The sequence below is a fragment of the Macrobrachium nipponense genome, chromosome 26 (genome assembly GCF_015104395.2).
Source record: "Macrobrachium nipponense isolate FS-2020 chromosome 26, ASM1510439v2, whole genome shotgun sequence".
Lineage (NCBI taxonomy): Eukaryota > Metazoa > Arthropoda > Malacostraca > Decapoda > Palaemonidae > Macrobrachium > Macrobrachium nipponense.
The window spans coordinates 40,864,949-40,881,491 of record NC_087215.1 but is presented as its reverse complement, the minus strand read 5'-3'; the positions used below and the strand labels follow the sequence as shown (position 1 = coordinate 40,881,491).

The following is a 16,543-nucleotide window of genomic DNA, read 5'->3' as shown; positions in this document are numbered from 1 at the left end:
CATCAGCTAGTCTAAGAGGGTGTAGCGCTACAGTAAAATATTTTGTAAACGTACATAGGCAACTTATTGCACATACATGAACAGGTAAATACAGTTAACAGTTTATTGGTAGTCCTAACCAGTGCTTCGTATGAGTATTCTGCATTAGCTAAAGATTTGTACTCTGCTTATGGAAGCTGACTTATTTTCAGCTTGCTTATGCTATGTATGCAATAGGTTTCTGACATGTGTTTATAATATGCTTTACAGCAGTATGGACACATCCTAAATATAAACAGTGGTGTTTGTATAACTGCTAACAACGATGTAGATTACAAATTATGGAAAGGTCACAGGGTATATCTGTTTTCTAGATTATGACAACTTTTGTTTTGTTTAATTGAATCAAGATATACTCTTTTTCAGTATTGTATAAATGTTTTTAATTTGCATGTGGGTATTTCAGTTTAAATGGTACCAGAGTTCTTAGGTAAAATAAATTAGTTAACAAAAACTTTACAACCTTAATATTCCTTTTATATCAGTACTAGTAATAATGTTTTCCACACACATGATAACATAATTAATGTTGAAGTATCTTAACTTCAACATACTGCATGTTCGTTGACGTCATACTAGATTACACCACTGGTTATCTCTTCACCCTGTTACGATTTGCATACCTTTGTGGTTTTACAAGGATTTAATCCATTTGTTTATCAATCTGAGAGTTTAGGAATGTTCTTTGAGTAATACATTTGACCTGTTTCTTACTCTGAGGTTTGTTTTCCTTCATAATGCTCAGTCCCCCTCCCAGTGTCATCCTCAGCATACATAAACAGGGATTATTACCTTCGCAATATAAATGAAACCCCTTATGTATGAGGCAGCAAGTAAAATATAAAAGTAAAAATCACTGTAAAAGAACACTTCAAAAAATTTTCTTTGGGGGGTGAGGGAAGACTGCCATAAATGAGAATAAAGCACAGTTAGTAGATATTTATGTAAAAGAAAGATTTTAGAATCATCATGCTGAATCATGGAAATGTCTCAATAGTTTTAAAAAATATGGAATGAGTTTTACTGATATGTATCAACATTCTTATTTGGTGATGCATCTTTAAGGGGTGCTATAATCCTTATAATGAAACGATATCCCGTTGACGATCTGATGACCTTTCGCCCTTGTAATCTATCTGTGAGACTTTAACCCTTATAACTAGAATTTATTGCACAGTCAAGTTCAGTGTCCATTTGATTCAAACTATTGGAGCAAGGGTTGGGGCTCTGCTTATTTTGGTATCAACGCATTATATTGACCCACTGACATTCCCTACACCGGGCAAAGTTGGGGCCATAGGATCTTTTGCTCCTGTGCTTCCTGATGAAGCTTGAATGCCATTCCTACCACATACATGAAAATAGCTACTACCACTAATATTGAAATTGGTGATACAGTCACCCATATGGGGATAGTGCCGTCAGTGCACCTCATGCAGTGCACTGTAGGCATTACTTTGGTGTCTTCGCAGCATCTCTTCTACTCTACCCCCTAGATGCTGACCCCTTGGCGTGGGTAGGGGGCTTAGGGACCGGCAGCTGGGCCCTGGTGCTTCCTACTGGTCCTTGGGGCCCAGCTGTTGGTCAAACAAAATTAGTCAGCCTTTTCCTCTTGCTATAAATTTATTTCTATTTTTCTATCTCGTCCTCTTATTTAGGTGTAAATTTCATATTGATGACTTTTGGCTTGTTTCTAGATATGATTTGACATGTGCTTTGGCTGTGACTGAAGGTGAGGATGGATGGCACGCCACTTCACCTGTAGAACAGGTGTACCCGATGTGGTCGACTGAAGGGAAAGTTTCATGTCAAACCCTGCCCTTGGTGCCTGGTCATGATCTCGATGGACATCATGACGCCTTGGCACTGAGGTTGAGGTGTATATCCAGGTAATACCCTTGTCAAAGGGGATGACCCCGTCCTCTAATTGTGGCTCTGTGGTGGGTATACGGGTTACCTGGACGAATTATATCTTTACGTTTTTATGGTGACCCCCCTTCTTTTATCCTCTGACCCTGGCATGGAAATGGACTTGGCAATGGATAGTTCGGGTTTGAACATAATTACCATGGAACCTTTTTCTTCTCCTGTTTTGGAAAGAAAGAAAAATGGAAAATTTAATTCAACGAACTTATATATTCAGGAGAATAATTAAGGGAAAATGGAGATTCTTCCTGGTATGTGTGAATTAGTTTTATAAAATAAGTTCATACTTCTAAGGTGCGAAAATTATGTATTGTGGAATATCAACGTATTTAAAGCAAGTTAAGAAATTAATAACGTATGTAACTATGAGCCAAAAATTCGTCCACCGGATGATGGGACCCTGAACAAAGTGAGAAATTGCTTAAGATGAAAACTTTAGTAGGGCGAAAAGTTACATGTTTCCCTCATCCTCTTCATAACCAAAGTCGAGGAGTTATATATGTTCCTGAATTAGTTATATTGGACACCGAAGAAATTCAGCAGGAATTAGCGGAATAGAATGTGGCAAAGGTGGTCAGAATGAGAAAAAAAGTGGGGGACCAGATTGTTCCCCTTGCAATGCTAATCCTCACTTTTAACACCCATAAATTGCCTAATGCTATCAAGGCAGGATGGCTGAACTTCAAAGTTAAGCCATATATACCATCATCTTTGAGATGTTACCACTGCCAGATGTATGGTCTTTTGTTTAAGAAATGTAGAAAGAAAATAAATAAAGATCATGCTTTGTTTTGTAACTGTGGCAAAGAAGCACCTGGAACATCCAATGTGCCACCGTCTTGTATTAATTGTGGAGAAAATCACCCTGCATCCTCAAAAAGTTGCGTGAAACTTCTTTTAGAGAGTGAAGTGCAAACAATTAAAGTTATGGAAAAGATTTCTTTTTAAAGAAGCCAGAAAGTAAGTACTTTAACTTCAAATAAGACCGGGAGTTACACTTTCCTCAATAATTAAGAAGCCACAGTCCAGTGTACAAGTGTCAGCTACTCATGCAGTGCAAGAGCAACCATCTGCTTCAGTCACAAAGTCAAACCAGGCTGAGACAACGCCACATGGAGAGGAGCATGGTGATGGTAAACCTAAAGCATTGGATCTAAAAGAGGGATGTTCTTTAAATAATCAAAATAGCACATCACTCCAGCAACCAAAAATACAGGCTCTTGAATTATGTACAGCAGAGATACCAAAAGGAATACAGTCGACTACACCTAATGGAACGCGGCCGAGGTCAGATCATAGGAAAAGAGCGAGAACACCAGAAAAAAGAAAAGAAAAAAGTGAAAATGAAAGTAATGAACTTTGCTCTCATAAATCCATTGTTTTCCAGAGTAATATCCCCAGGTTAAAACGTGTAAAAGATAATAATTAATTATCAACAGTAATGGATCGCAGGCTTTCAATATTGCAGTGGAACTGTCAGGGGATGCAAGCCAAATATGAATCTCTAAATATTTTAATCAAAGAAAACTTACCAATATGCATTGCCCTACTATGCTTGGGTAAAAAATCATATGTCCTAAAGAATACTTTTTTTATCATTCTGACTATGATGAGCAAGTAGGGTTTCATGGTGGAAGTGTTATGTTAATTAGGTGAGATACAGCTCACAAAAAGTATCCACTGCAAATGGGCTTCAAGTGGTTTCTCTTCAGATTTTTCTCAAAAAGAAACATACCATATGTTAACTGATTTCCCCCAAAATGCCCCCCTTGTGACCAGGAACTTTGCTGTAGTGGGGGGGCTTGCGTGGTGCAATGAAGAATTGAGCGATGGTGGTGGGGTGATTTATTCACCCGGTAGGTACTGCCATGCCACTAAGGTCAATTCAGAGCATTCTGACTAATCCTGGTACTCTGTATCACCTCCGCCTATTTTCACTATTCCTCTCCTTCCTCTGTCCGGATGGATTTTGTTGATGACCTTAGCATGAATTTGGACACGCTCTTACTGTTCTTTGGATTTGAGGGAGGGTGGAGTGGGACGGCATGCCTCTCCACCCATAGAACTGGAGTACCCAACGTGGTCGAGCGAGGGGAAACCTTTATGTCAAACCCTGCATTCGGTGCTGGGTCTGATCTCGATGGACTGACGACCCACAAGGTACTGAATGTGGGGTGTATATCTAGGTTGTACCCCTAGGGTACCCCAGTAAGGGAATTGCATCCTCTAAATGTGGCTCCATGGTGGGTATGGGGAAAACCTAGACGAGTTTGTTATATACCATCCTATGAGAAACTTAAGACCCCAAAATCCTGATGACCATTGCATGGAACCAGACATGGGAAAGACTCTTCAATCCAGTGTGGTTACACTGGCACCATATACTCCCCATCAAGGGAGAAGAAATTTTGTAGGAAAGAAAGCCTTAGAAGAATCTGGAGGATGTGTGCCTAATGAGTTTGATAAATATCTAGCCATTACCTTTGAGGATAAAGTTATGAATATTTTTGAAGTACATAGGGATATTGTAAAATGCTGTGGGAGGGAACCTAAGATATTGCCACATGGTAGAAATAGGCTTTTGGTAGAGACTAGATCATTAGAAGAAAGTGAGAAATTGAAATCTCTGAGTTTACTGGGAGGAGTTCAGAGTGAATGTAAACCACGGGATACCTTCAATCATACCAAAGGAATTATATATGCTCCTCATCTTCTGATTCATCCTGAAGAGGAACTGGAAGATGAACTTAAAGATCAGGGGGTATTGAAGGTGGAAAGACTGAAAAAGAAAGTAAATGGGGCTTATTATTAACTTTCAATTCTTCTAAATTACCCAATTTTGTTAAAGCAGCTCGGTACAGATATAAAGTGAAACAGTATGTGCCGAGACCCAGGAGGTGTTTTTACTGTCAGGAATACGGGCATATAATTGGGTCCTGTAGATCCAAGTTGCAAGGAAACCCTGCAATTTGTATAAATTGTGGAGAAGTTGAGCATGGTGATTGCCATGCTGAACCAAAATGCATTCATTGTGGGGAAGCACACCAGTCATCCTCGAACTCCTGTGATGTTTTCCTTTTTGAGAAAGAAGTACAATATACTAGAGTCCTTGAGAAAGTTACTTTTGCAGAAGCCAGAAGAATAGTACTGAACAAATATATAAGACCAAGGGTATCTTTTGCAAGTGTTGCTGCAAATAGACAACAATTGAGAAGGAGGAAAGTTCATTCGAATACTGTTTCAAATTCATTTAGAACAGGTGGAAAAATTTAATAATCGCATGTAACAGAAAGTAGCAGCAAAAACATCTTGGGTAAAGCTCAAATTAAAATGTCTACAACTGCAACATCATCCTTGGTTGATGTGCAAAACTCTCTGGAAATAGCATCAGCTTTGGCTGGTGCACTGGCCTCTTCGGAGGCAGCATCAGCTTTGGCTGGAGCACTGGCCTCTTCAGAGGCAGCATCAGCTTAGGGTGGTGCACCAGCCTCTTTGGAGGCAGCATTGGCTTTGGCTGGTGCACCAGCCTCTTTAGAGGCAGCATCAGCTTTGGTGCACTGGCCTCTTTGGAGGCAACATCAGCCTTGGCTGATGCATCAACCTCTTTAGAGGCAGCATCAGCTTTGGCTGGTGCATCAGTTTCGTTGGAAGCAACATCAGTTTTGACTGGTGTGAGTAATTTGGAATACATGTCTGTCCTTACTGATGTGCATGCTTCTTTTGGGGAGCCACCCTCCTTAGCTGATGCCAATGGCTTCTTGGGAGCCTGGAACACCAGCTGCAGAGGCAGCCAGCCAAGAACCAGCAGTTGCTTCCTCTAAGGAGGTAGCAAAGTCAGTCCCAAAAAGAAAGGAGGCTGAGGGTGGCAGGCAGTCTCCCTCTAAGAAAAAACAAAGCAGGATTCCCCAAATTCCTGGCAACCCTACTAAGACAAAATATCTTCAAAGAGGCCCTATTATCAAGGCCTCTACACTCAAGTAAATACTTAAATTTTCTTCAGTGGAATTGTCAGGGCCTGAGAGCTAAATGGGAGGAGCTCAAAATGCTAATGTTTTAGTTGTCTCCTGGTTGCATAGCTTTGCAGGAGACTATGCTCAGCAGTGATTTTATTCCTTGCCCTAAAGAATATGTTGCTTTCCATTCAGATCTAAATCAAAATAATAGAAACCGGGGTGGAGCAATATTATATGTTCGCCACGATACTCCACACAAGCATTTTCCTGTTAATTCTTCTTTGCAAGCTGTTGCAGTGCAAGTGTTTCTGGCTTGTAAATATACAATTTGCTCTGTATATCTTCCACCAAATTTAGCTTTCCCTAGTACTGATTTTTGTAATCTCATCAGACAGCTTCCTCTACCTTTCATCATCCTAGGTGATGTGAATGGAAGAAATCATTTATGGGGGATTTAATTACTAATGAGAGAGGAAATTGCCTGTCATCCATTATTGAAAGTGAAAATGTTGGTGTTCTAAACACTGGAGAACCCACCCATCTCCATGTACAGACCGGTACTTTAACAGCCATCGACTTGTCAATATGTAGTGCCGATGCCATTATGGACTTCAATTGGCGAGTGGTCAATGATAGGTACAGTAGTGATCACTTTCCAATTGTTGTTAGCACTGGATCAGGCCCTCCATGTCCAAGATTACCCCGTTGGAGTGTAAAAAGAGCTGATTGGGCAAATTTTGAAGAGCATAGTTCAATCGAAGCTATAGCAGAGGAATTTGAATGCGCTGAGGATGCTATTGAATTGTTAATATCTACTTTATTTGCTGCTGGACTTCAGTCAATTCCAAGAACATCAGGTCTATTTATGTGCCGACCAGTACCATGGTGGTCAAAAAAAAGCCATGAAACCCATAGAACTATGAGATCTTGTTTTACTAGGTATAAAAGACGGAAATGTAACTATTATCTGGAAGAATTTCGTAAGGCTAGGGCAAAGTTTAGGTTTGAAATTAAAAATGGACGAAGAAGATCTTGGACAAACTTCATTTCTTCATTAAATTGCAAAACCCCCATCACATTAGTGTGGAAGAAGATAAGGAAAATAGCTGGAAAGTTTGTGCCTAGCCACCCACCTGTTAATAATAAATGGCATAAATGTAGGAGATCCAAAAGTAGTGTCAAATGAGTTTGCCCTACATTTCGCTAAAATATCTAAAAAAGATAATGAGAAACCATATGCAAACAGCAGAAAACAAATGGAAAAGTATTATCTTGATTTCACAACAAATAAAGAGGAGTCTTATAATATTCCATTTACTATGAGAGAATTTGAATTGGCTCTCTTAAAGTGTAAAGAATCTGCTCCTGGTCCTGATGAAATTTCATATTCTATGATCAAGCATGCCGCTCAGAATACTAAAAGATTTATCCTCAGTATAATAAACAGAATTTATAAAGAACATTACTACCCTTTATGTTGGGAACTACAAGAGTCCTGGAAAGGATAGTTCTTTCGTAGGAAATTATCGACCAATTGTCCTAACATCTTGTTTGTGTAAACTAATGGAGAAAATAGTGAATGCTCGTTTAGTGTAGTATTTAGAGCGAGGAAACTTTTTCTCTGCGGCCCAATGTGGTTTCTGCAGTATGCGGTCCACTGTTGATATCTTAGTTAGAATGGAGTCTGCAATATGTGAAGCCTTTGCCTCTAAGCACCACTTTATCACGATTTTCTTCGACTTGGAAAAAGCGTATGATACTACGTGGCGGTATGGAATTTTGAAAGTAGTCCATGAATATGGTTTAAGAGGAGAATTAGCTATTTTTATTAAGCTATTCTTAAAAAATCGTTATTTTCAAGTACAAGTAGGAGCAGTTCTGTCTGAAGTATGTAAACAAGAAGAAGGGGTTCCTCAGGGCAGTGTGTTAATTGTAACACTTTTTGCTCTAGCAATTAACGACATAGTAAAGCAAATACCTGCTGATGTTATATAAACACTGTTTGTGGATGACTTTTCTTTATCTTTTGCAGCTGTGCGTATGTCATTAGCAGAACGTCATCTACAAATAGTAATAAATAAGATAGTGAAATGGGCTGAAGTGCATGGTTTCAGATTTTCTTCATCAAAGACTGTAGCCACGCATTTCTGTAAAATTAGAGGGATACATGCAGACCCAGATTTATATGTAAATGGCCAGAGAATATCTTGTGTTAATGAAACAAGGTTTTTAGGAATGATTTTTGATACTCAGTTGACATGGCTTCCTCATATCCTAAATCTCAGGGATAAGTGCAGAAAATCTTTGGATATCTTGAAAGTTTTGTCAAGTACATCTTGGGAAGCAGATAGACTACAGTTATTAAGATTGTATAAAGCCTTGGTTTTATCAGAATTAACATATGGATGTGAAGTTTACACCTCGGCTACCCCAAGTTGCCTTAAGATTTTAGACTCCATTCACCATACTGGAATTAGGATTGCTACTGGAGCTTTTAGGACTTCCCCTATAGAGAGTATGTTAGTTATGTTAGTAGATGCTGGGGAAATGCCCCTAGCCTTACATTACCAGGTTCTTCTGGCTCGAATTTGGTTCAGATTCCAAAGACTTCCTGGATCCCTAGTATGCCAGACTGAAAGCAACCCTCCAAGACTTGAACATTCCAGACAAATGTGTACTACTGGTGAAGGCATCTGTATCTCCCCCTTGGAAATTCCCAGCAGTAGAGTTTTGTAACTACTTTAATCAACCAAAGAAGAATGTCTCTGATAAAATATTATGTTATACCTTTTTAGATCATATGTCACAACATGATAATTTTATCCCAGTTTTTACTGATGGATCCAAAACCAGTGCAGGCGCTGGTTTTGGCATAGTTTTTCCGCCCTTTGAGCGTAGTGGAAGGCTCTCAAGTAATGCATCTACATTTACTGCAGAATTATATGGAATTTTGAATACTGCCAAAGAAGTTTTAAAAAGTAGTGATAAGAATTTTATTGTGTACTGTGACTCTAGAAGCACTCTAGAGTCACTGAAAGATTTTTATTCCAAACATCCAGTAGTTTTAAATATTCTAGAATGGTTATTTTTAGCTAAACGGAGGGGTTTTAATATTGAATTTTGTTGGATTCCAGCACACATTGGAATATCTGGAAATGAACGTGCTGATGCAATTGCCAAAAAGGCTGTTCCTCGTGTTGAGAACAGATTATTTAAGCTGCCGTGCAGAGATTTATATATTCCAATTAGAGAGAAGCATAAAGTACTTTGGCAAAATATTTGGTCAAATTTAACTACTAATGTAAAAATGAGAACAATTGCACCTGCAATCAATCCTTGGCTGTACAATTTTATGCCCAGAAGGTTTGAAACGGCTCTGTGCCGCCTGCGTATTGGACATACTAGGCTGACACATTCCTACTTGATGAGTCCTGATCACGAACCATACTGTGAGGATTGCCTGGTTCCACTGACTGTTATGCACTTGCTGGTTGAGTGCCCCAGTTTGGTGGAACAGCGCAATAAATATTTATACTATGGGAAGGATAATAATGTTTTTAAGTTGTCAAAAATTTTAGGATCAAATGGGATTTTTAACATGACTGGCTTATTTGGATTTCTTTTTAACACTGGTATTTTAGATAAACTGTAATGCTTGTGTGCGCCTTGCTTTTATTCTTATTGAAATGGTGTATATGTATATGTGTGTGTGCATGTATGTATGTATATAATAATTGTTTTTTTAATAATTCATTTTTATATTATTTATTTTATAATTGCCAGTATCTTTTATCATATTTTTTGAATAATTCTCTGTTTAATTATTACTATTACAATTTATAGCGTCTTTTTATATATAGTTCGGCATCAATGACCTAGTTGTCGCGATGCTAGATTTATATAGTATCAATCAATCAATCAATCAATCCCCCAAAATAAAACCTATCATAATCTGACTCGAGAATCCCTCCCAAGACTGGTCTCTCGTTGTTTTCGAGAGAGGGCTTTGGGGCCAGATGCGGGTGTATGATGCTGGAGGGTGTTCCTCTTAGGAGGGAGTCTCTCCTAGTCTTGGACACCTGCGTTTGGCTCAACTAAGTACCAGTCACTTTCCTTTTGTTTACCTCATCTCTTTGCTTCTTCCCTCTATACCACATTTTCCTAACTTTCTATGATCTTACTGTCCAACATCTCTTACTAATTATTCTATAGTGCAAATGCTTAGTTTACCTCATGTTGCACCCTTTGATCTTTTACTCAACTCCTTTCACCTTTTTCACGCCTTCCTGTCCTACGTCTACATTTCTCCTTTTCACTGTCTTGATCATTGATGAGGAGGTGCTGGTGCTTGAATTGGTGCTCACTTTCGAAGCCAATTGTGAGAGCTGTGGTTGTCTTGTCAGCCACCCGATAATGTTAGGATCTGAGATTCATCAACTTACTAGCCTACTAGCATGTTGATATTTCAATGATGGGACTATTCCTTAGAGTCGGTCCATGGATTCTGGCGATGGACTGGTTCAAGGAATAGAACTCTCGGCATTCTGTCCGGTTTGCCCACAAACATGATGAGGATGGGGATGATTACATTCTTTTGTTTTGTTCTCAGTCCCATCAAGCGGGTTTAGCTTACACTTGAGCCATCCGTATCATCTTGGTGCCATCCCTTTCGGGGTAGGGTGGGGAGTGGACATTTGGGAGTCAGTTCTCACTGGTGTCATTGGTAGAGGAGTGAGCCTCATGAAAAGTTCTTGGCCTCTCTCAGAGATTTTCAGGCAGCTATTTTTTGTTTGTTTGTTTGTTTTTTCTTCCCACAATAATGAATAACGAATTAAGTACCCCTATCCCCGGGCCAAATGACTCTTCCCCACCGACATATATAATATTATATATAATATATATATATATATATATATATATATATATATATATATATATATAGATTAATATCTAATATATTATTATAGATATATAGATATATATATATATATATATATATAGTATATATTATCTATATATCGATTATATATATATCTATATATATATATATATAGTATTATATATATATATATATATATAGATATATATATATATATATTATATATATGATATATATATATATCTATATTATATGTATATATATATATATATATATAGATATGACATATATACTATATATATATATATATCTATATAGATAATATATATATATATATATATATATAATATATAATATATAAATAATATATATATATAATATATAAATTATATATCTAATATATATATATATATTAATTATATATATTAAATATATTATTAATATATTATATATTTATATATTTTTTAAAATATAATATATATAATAATTATATATATAATATAATATATATAAATATATATTATAATATAATTATATATAATAACTATATTAATATATATAATAATATATACTATATATATATATATATGTGTGTGTGTGTGTGTGTGTGTGCATAAATAAATAAATATATATATATATATATATATATATATATATATATATATATATATATGTATATATATATATATAAATACACACACATACAGGGTGATATAAGGTTAGTACCATTACAAGTATTTATTGCCTCTAATGGTAGCGGGACCAACATTAGGACACCCTGTATATCACGCATAACCACAAGTATACAAATAAGAGACGGGTGTAGGTCCTGACTGGTTTCGACTTTGTTTCACAATGATTAGAAATAAAGTCGAAACCTGTCAGCATATAAACCCAATTTTCTTATTTTTTCCACCCGTGATAATGTATGATAAACGAATCAAGTGATAAAGTGTATATAATCGTATATTTGTAAATACATAATTCTATATACCTATATATATAATCTATTTATACATTTATTTGTATATTATACACACACACACACACACACACATATACATATATATATATATATATATATATATATATATATTATATATATATATATATATATATTGTTTACTTTTAAATAAGCTCATTGGGATATGTATATAAAGCTATTCATTTATCGAGTAATAATCTGTGGAATTTTAATTTCTTTTAATAATATAATGCACTGAGTTATTAATTCCACCATACTGTCTACTGGTGAAACAAAACAATAGGAAACCATCGTGTTAGAGCATATATAACTCCACCTTAAAGTCATTTACACGTGAATGCTTCGATTGTTTACCTACGTAGGAATGAAGCCCTTCATTCCATCTTAGGTTCCTGTTTACCCTTGCGAGATGGAGAAGCCCTTCCATTATGATCATATTAACTTCTTACGAAGAACCTACGGAAGTACGACGACTATATAAGATAAAAACATAGAGGAGAGCTCCCAGAGGTTCGACCAACCAACTGTACTGCATACTCTCCTTTGATCGGTGACTGAAGTAGTCTTCGGAATTTCTTCAGCATCAAAATAAGCCTAAATCAAGGTAGGTCTTTTATGGAATCGCTTGACTGACGCAAACGGTTTGATGCGCATGGCTTTTATGCGTCAGTATATGCAGTCGTATATCAGAATTTTCCTTAAACTCCAAAAACTAGTTCAGTCTGAAGATTGACATATTCGGCACTGGGAATTTGTTATTCTGTATCTGAATTTTAGTACTTTGCTTGGGTTAGACGTCATGCAATAACTACGTAAGAAGCACGGTTGTTGTAATTTTTAATAAGTTAAATCTTCAAGATATATCTACTTTCGGAACAATGATTAATCAATAAAGTAAAATTTATTTCGGTGGTTTTGGTCTTTACTCCATCACATTGGCGCACTCACACAAACACATACTTGTCTTGTGTGAGTACACACACACATTATATATATATATATATATATATATATATATATATATATATATATATATATACAGGGGGTCCTCGAGTTACGATGTTGATCCGTTCTTACGATGCGTCGTAACACGATTTTCAGCGTAAGTCGGAACATTGAAAAATACCACATGATTTAATGTAAATACCTATCAATAACAACGAGAGAACAATTCCTTACCTTTATTAGTTTGATTGGCTTGCACTGGAGAGGAAGCTGCGGTGCTGGAGAGACTGGGGGAGGTTAGTGAAGAGAAAAAGAACCTCCAGAAGTTGCTGGAGATGCTGAGGCAGGTGATTCAATTATTAGACCACTACGCTGCTTAGTTATCACTGTCGCTTTCATAGGAGCAGATCCTTTCACATGTTCAACGATGCGCTCTTTATCTTTGATAATGGTAGCAACGGTCGAACGGCTAAGGCCAAGCGAGCGGCCAATGTTTGTTGGCGTTTCTTCTCAGATCGCTTTATAATGTCCACTTTAATTTCCATGGTGATGGCCTTTCTTTTCTTCGATGCACTACCATCAGAAGAGTCCGCCTTGCGCTTGGGAGCCATAACAAAGAGCAAAAAGTTACAAAAACGATACAACACGAGGGAGAGAGAGGCAGTGTAATCAACCAAAATGGCGTACGGGCGAGGAATGAGCGTAGCGAAGCGACGCCGTCCTCTCCCCCACAAAGCGTATTCTTCCGCCGTGCGCCCGGAACTAGTTCGCGTTTGTTTACGTTGCTTACGACGCTAAACCGCGTAAGACGGAACGACGCAAAATATATTATATATATGGGGGCGCGTTCGTAACCACGAAACATTGTAAGTCGAGACCAGCGTAACCCGAGGACTTACTGTATATATATATATATATATGTGTGTGTGTGTGTGTGTGTGTGTGTATATACATACATATATGTGTGGTATAGTATATATATATATATATATATATATATATATATATATATATATATATTTAAAAGCGTATATGTATTAATATGTATACATGTATGTATAATATATGTATGTACGTAAGAATGGAAATATCCCCTAAACATCTTTAAAAATAAAGTAGGTTGTCGCTTGCTGATTGCGAAAATAACGAAAATTTAGTACTTATTGTTTCCACTACCAGCAAACGAGGTCAAATTGCAACAAAACTGCAACGTGAACAAAATTTCTGATGCATGTTTGCAGTATTGACGTTCACTTCAGATCTCGACAGCATTTTCTATATCATTATTCATAATATCATAAATGCAGTTTCGGAATAAGCTTTGATGGTACAGTTGAATATTTTCTAGTATTCGCAATTTTGCTTGTTAACAAGTTAAAACATGCACCCATTGACTGTATCGTGTCAATTCAACTTCTGACAACCCCATTTTCGTTCAATCTCTTAATTATCATCCGCTGTCATTCCCGGTCCCTACCCTTGGACAGTTTCCTCCTTGACAGGCTGGTCTAGAGCCAAGAAATCTTACCAGCGTATAACTCTAAATCTAACATGAACAATTTCCTCTTCCTCTCTAATTAATTGTAAACAGCCTTTGCTGCCAATTTCCAGTGCCACTTTAGTACTTCATCTCTAAAAGTAACCAACAGTAAAATGTAGTGTGTGTATATATATATATATATATATATATATATATATATATATATATATATATATATATATATACATATATATATATATATTGTGTTTGTATGTGTCTGTGCGCGCCGGCGTGCGCATGCGTATGTGTTCCTATGTACGTTTACTGTTTTGAAAAAGGGTATATAAGTAAGACATTGAAAATCGAATTCTCGTTTTTTTCTTAGAATAATTAAGAACTGATTGAACTGCTTCATTAATTCTTTTCAATGTTAAAAATTTTCACATGATAAAAAGACATTTATATTCCTGATTCTTGCTTTTCGGTTTTTCTCTCAAGTTAAAATTATTGCTCACTATGGCACTCTTCCCCTTGTGCCCAAGTCCATATCATATAGATATCCAAGATATTTTTTAAATTCAGACGATCGGTAGGATAATGCTTCGTTTTTTTAAATAATAACATTTTACAATTATTTAAAGTGACATGACTAAAAGTAATTTTTACTTGATGTACAGTGTTATATATAATGCCACACACATACAATCAAATGTGGAAATCAGTGTAGAAGTAAATGAAAAATGTTTATCTAAATATTTTACTATTCCTTTTCAGATGTCCTTCTGGAGTGAACCAGCCAACTTGGCAAATGGAGCACTTCCCTCCACCAACCCTTATGGAAACTACACTGTGGTTGATACTGTACCAAAGGAGCTTCTCCATATGGTGGACCCCCATTGGTACCAGTTCCCTCCCATGAACCCCCTGTGGTATGGCCTGGTTGGTTTCTATATGGTCCTTATGGGCGTAATGTCTGTTGTTGGTAATTTCGTCGTCATCTGGGTATTTATGACCACTAAGAACCTGCGTACCCCTGCCAACTTACTAGTTGTCAACTTGGCTCTATCTGACTTCTCTATGATGTTCTGCATGTTCCCACCAATGGTCATTTCTTGCTACTGGCAGACATGGACTCTTGGACCTTTCTTCTGTGAAGTATACGCCTTCCTCGGATCACTCTTTGGCTGCGTATCCATCTGGACTATGCTGTGGATCACCCTCGACCGTTACAACGTTATTGTTAAGGGTGTAGCTGGAACACCACTTACAAGTAGCGGTTCCATGACAAGAATTGTTGGTACCTGGGTCACTGCTTTTGCTTGGTGTCTTCCTCCTTTCTTTGGATGGAATCGTTATGTGCCTGAGGGTAACATGACTGCTTGTGGCACTGACTACTTGACTGAAGATAAGTTCTCTCACAGCTATCTGTACATCTATTCTGTCTGGGTCTACATCTTCCCCCTGTTTGCCAATATCTATCTTTACACCTTCATCGTTAAGGCTGTAGCCAACCATGAAAAGCAGATGCGTGAACAGGCCAAGAAGATGGGTGTCAAGTCTCTCAGGAGCGAAGAAAGTCAGAAGACCTCTGCTGAATGCCGTCTTGCTAAGGTTGCTCTCATGACCGTGTCCCTTTGGTTCATGGCCTGGACTCCTTACTTCGTAATTAACTTCTCTGGAATGCTCTACAAGTCTTCTGTTACTCCCCTCTTCTCCATCTGGGGATCTGTCTTTGCCAAGGCCAATGCCGTGTACAACCCAATTGTGTACGCCATCAGCCACCCTAAATATCGCGCTGCCTTGGAAAAGAAACTGCCATGCCTTGCTTGTGCCACCGAAGGCCGTGGAGATAACGTTTCTAATGACACAGCTCCAGTAACTGAAAAGAATGAAAATGCTTGAAATTTTCAGGGTAAGATTCAGTAGACTAATTGAAGTGTCGGGTTGACATAATCACGATTCCTCAAATTTGGCTTTTTTCAGCAAAAGAAAATAAACGGATCTCAATATTGAAATGTTTTGTTTTAATGTAACATTCCGCCTCAAAATCAGCCGAATATTTATACATATATGTATAGACACACGCAAATATATGTGTGTGTGTGTATATATATATATATAAATATATATAATAATATATATATATATATATAATATAAATATATATATATATATATATATATTATATATATATATATATATATATAAATATATATATATATAATATAATTATATAAATTATATATAGCATATATATAAATATAATATATATATATATATAGGTATATATAGATATAATGGAATGGTATATATATATATATATATGATAGTAGTAT

General features: G+C 36.8%; 1 protein-coding gene across 1 annotated transcript; it reads left to right on the top strand.

The window, feature by feature from the left end:
- The first annotated feature begins 12,292 nt into the window (after positions 1–12,292).
- Positions 12,293–16,199, top strand: LOC135200215 (rhodopsin-like). The gene is made up of 2 exons (XM_064228652.1): positions 12,293–12,386; positions 14,982–16,199. Exon 2 carries the CDS (start codon positions 14,982–14,984, stop codon positions 16,107–16,109), a length of 1,128 nt encoding a protein of 375 aa, XP_064084722.1. The 5' UTR covers positions 12,293–12,386; the 3' UTR covers positions 16,110–16,199.
- The last annotated feature ends 344 nt before the right edge of the window (positions 16,200–16,543 follow it).

Coding starts and splice junctions, on each gene's coding strand:
- LOC135200215 (XM_064228652.1), top strand. CDS start 14,982: ATGTCCTTCTGGAGTGAACCAGCCAACTTGGCAAATGGAGCACTTCCC.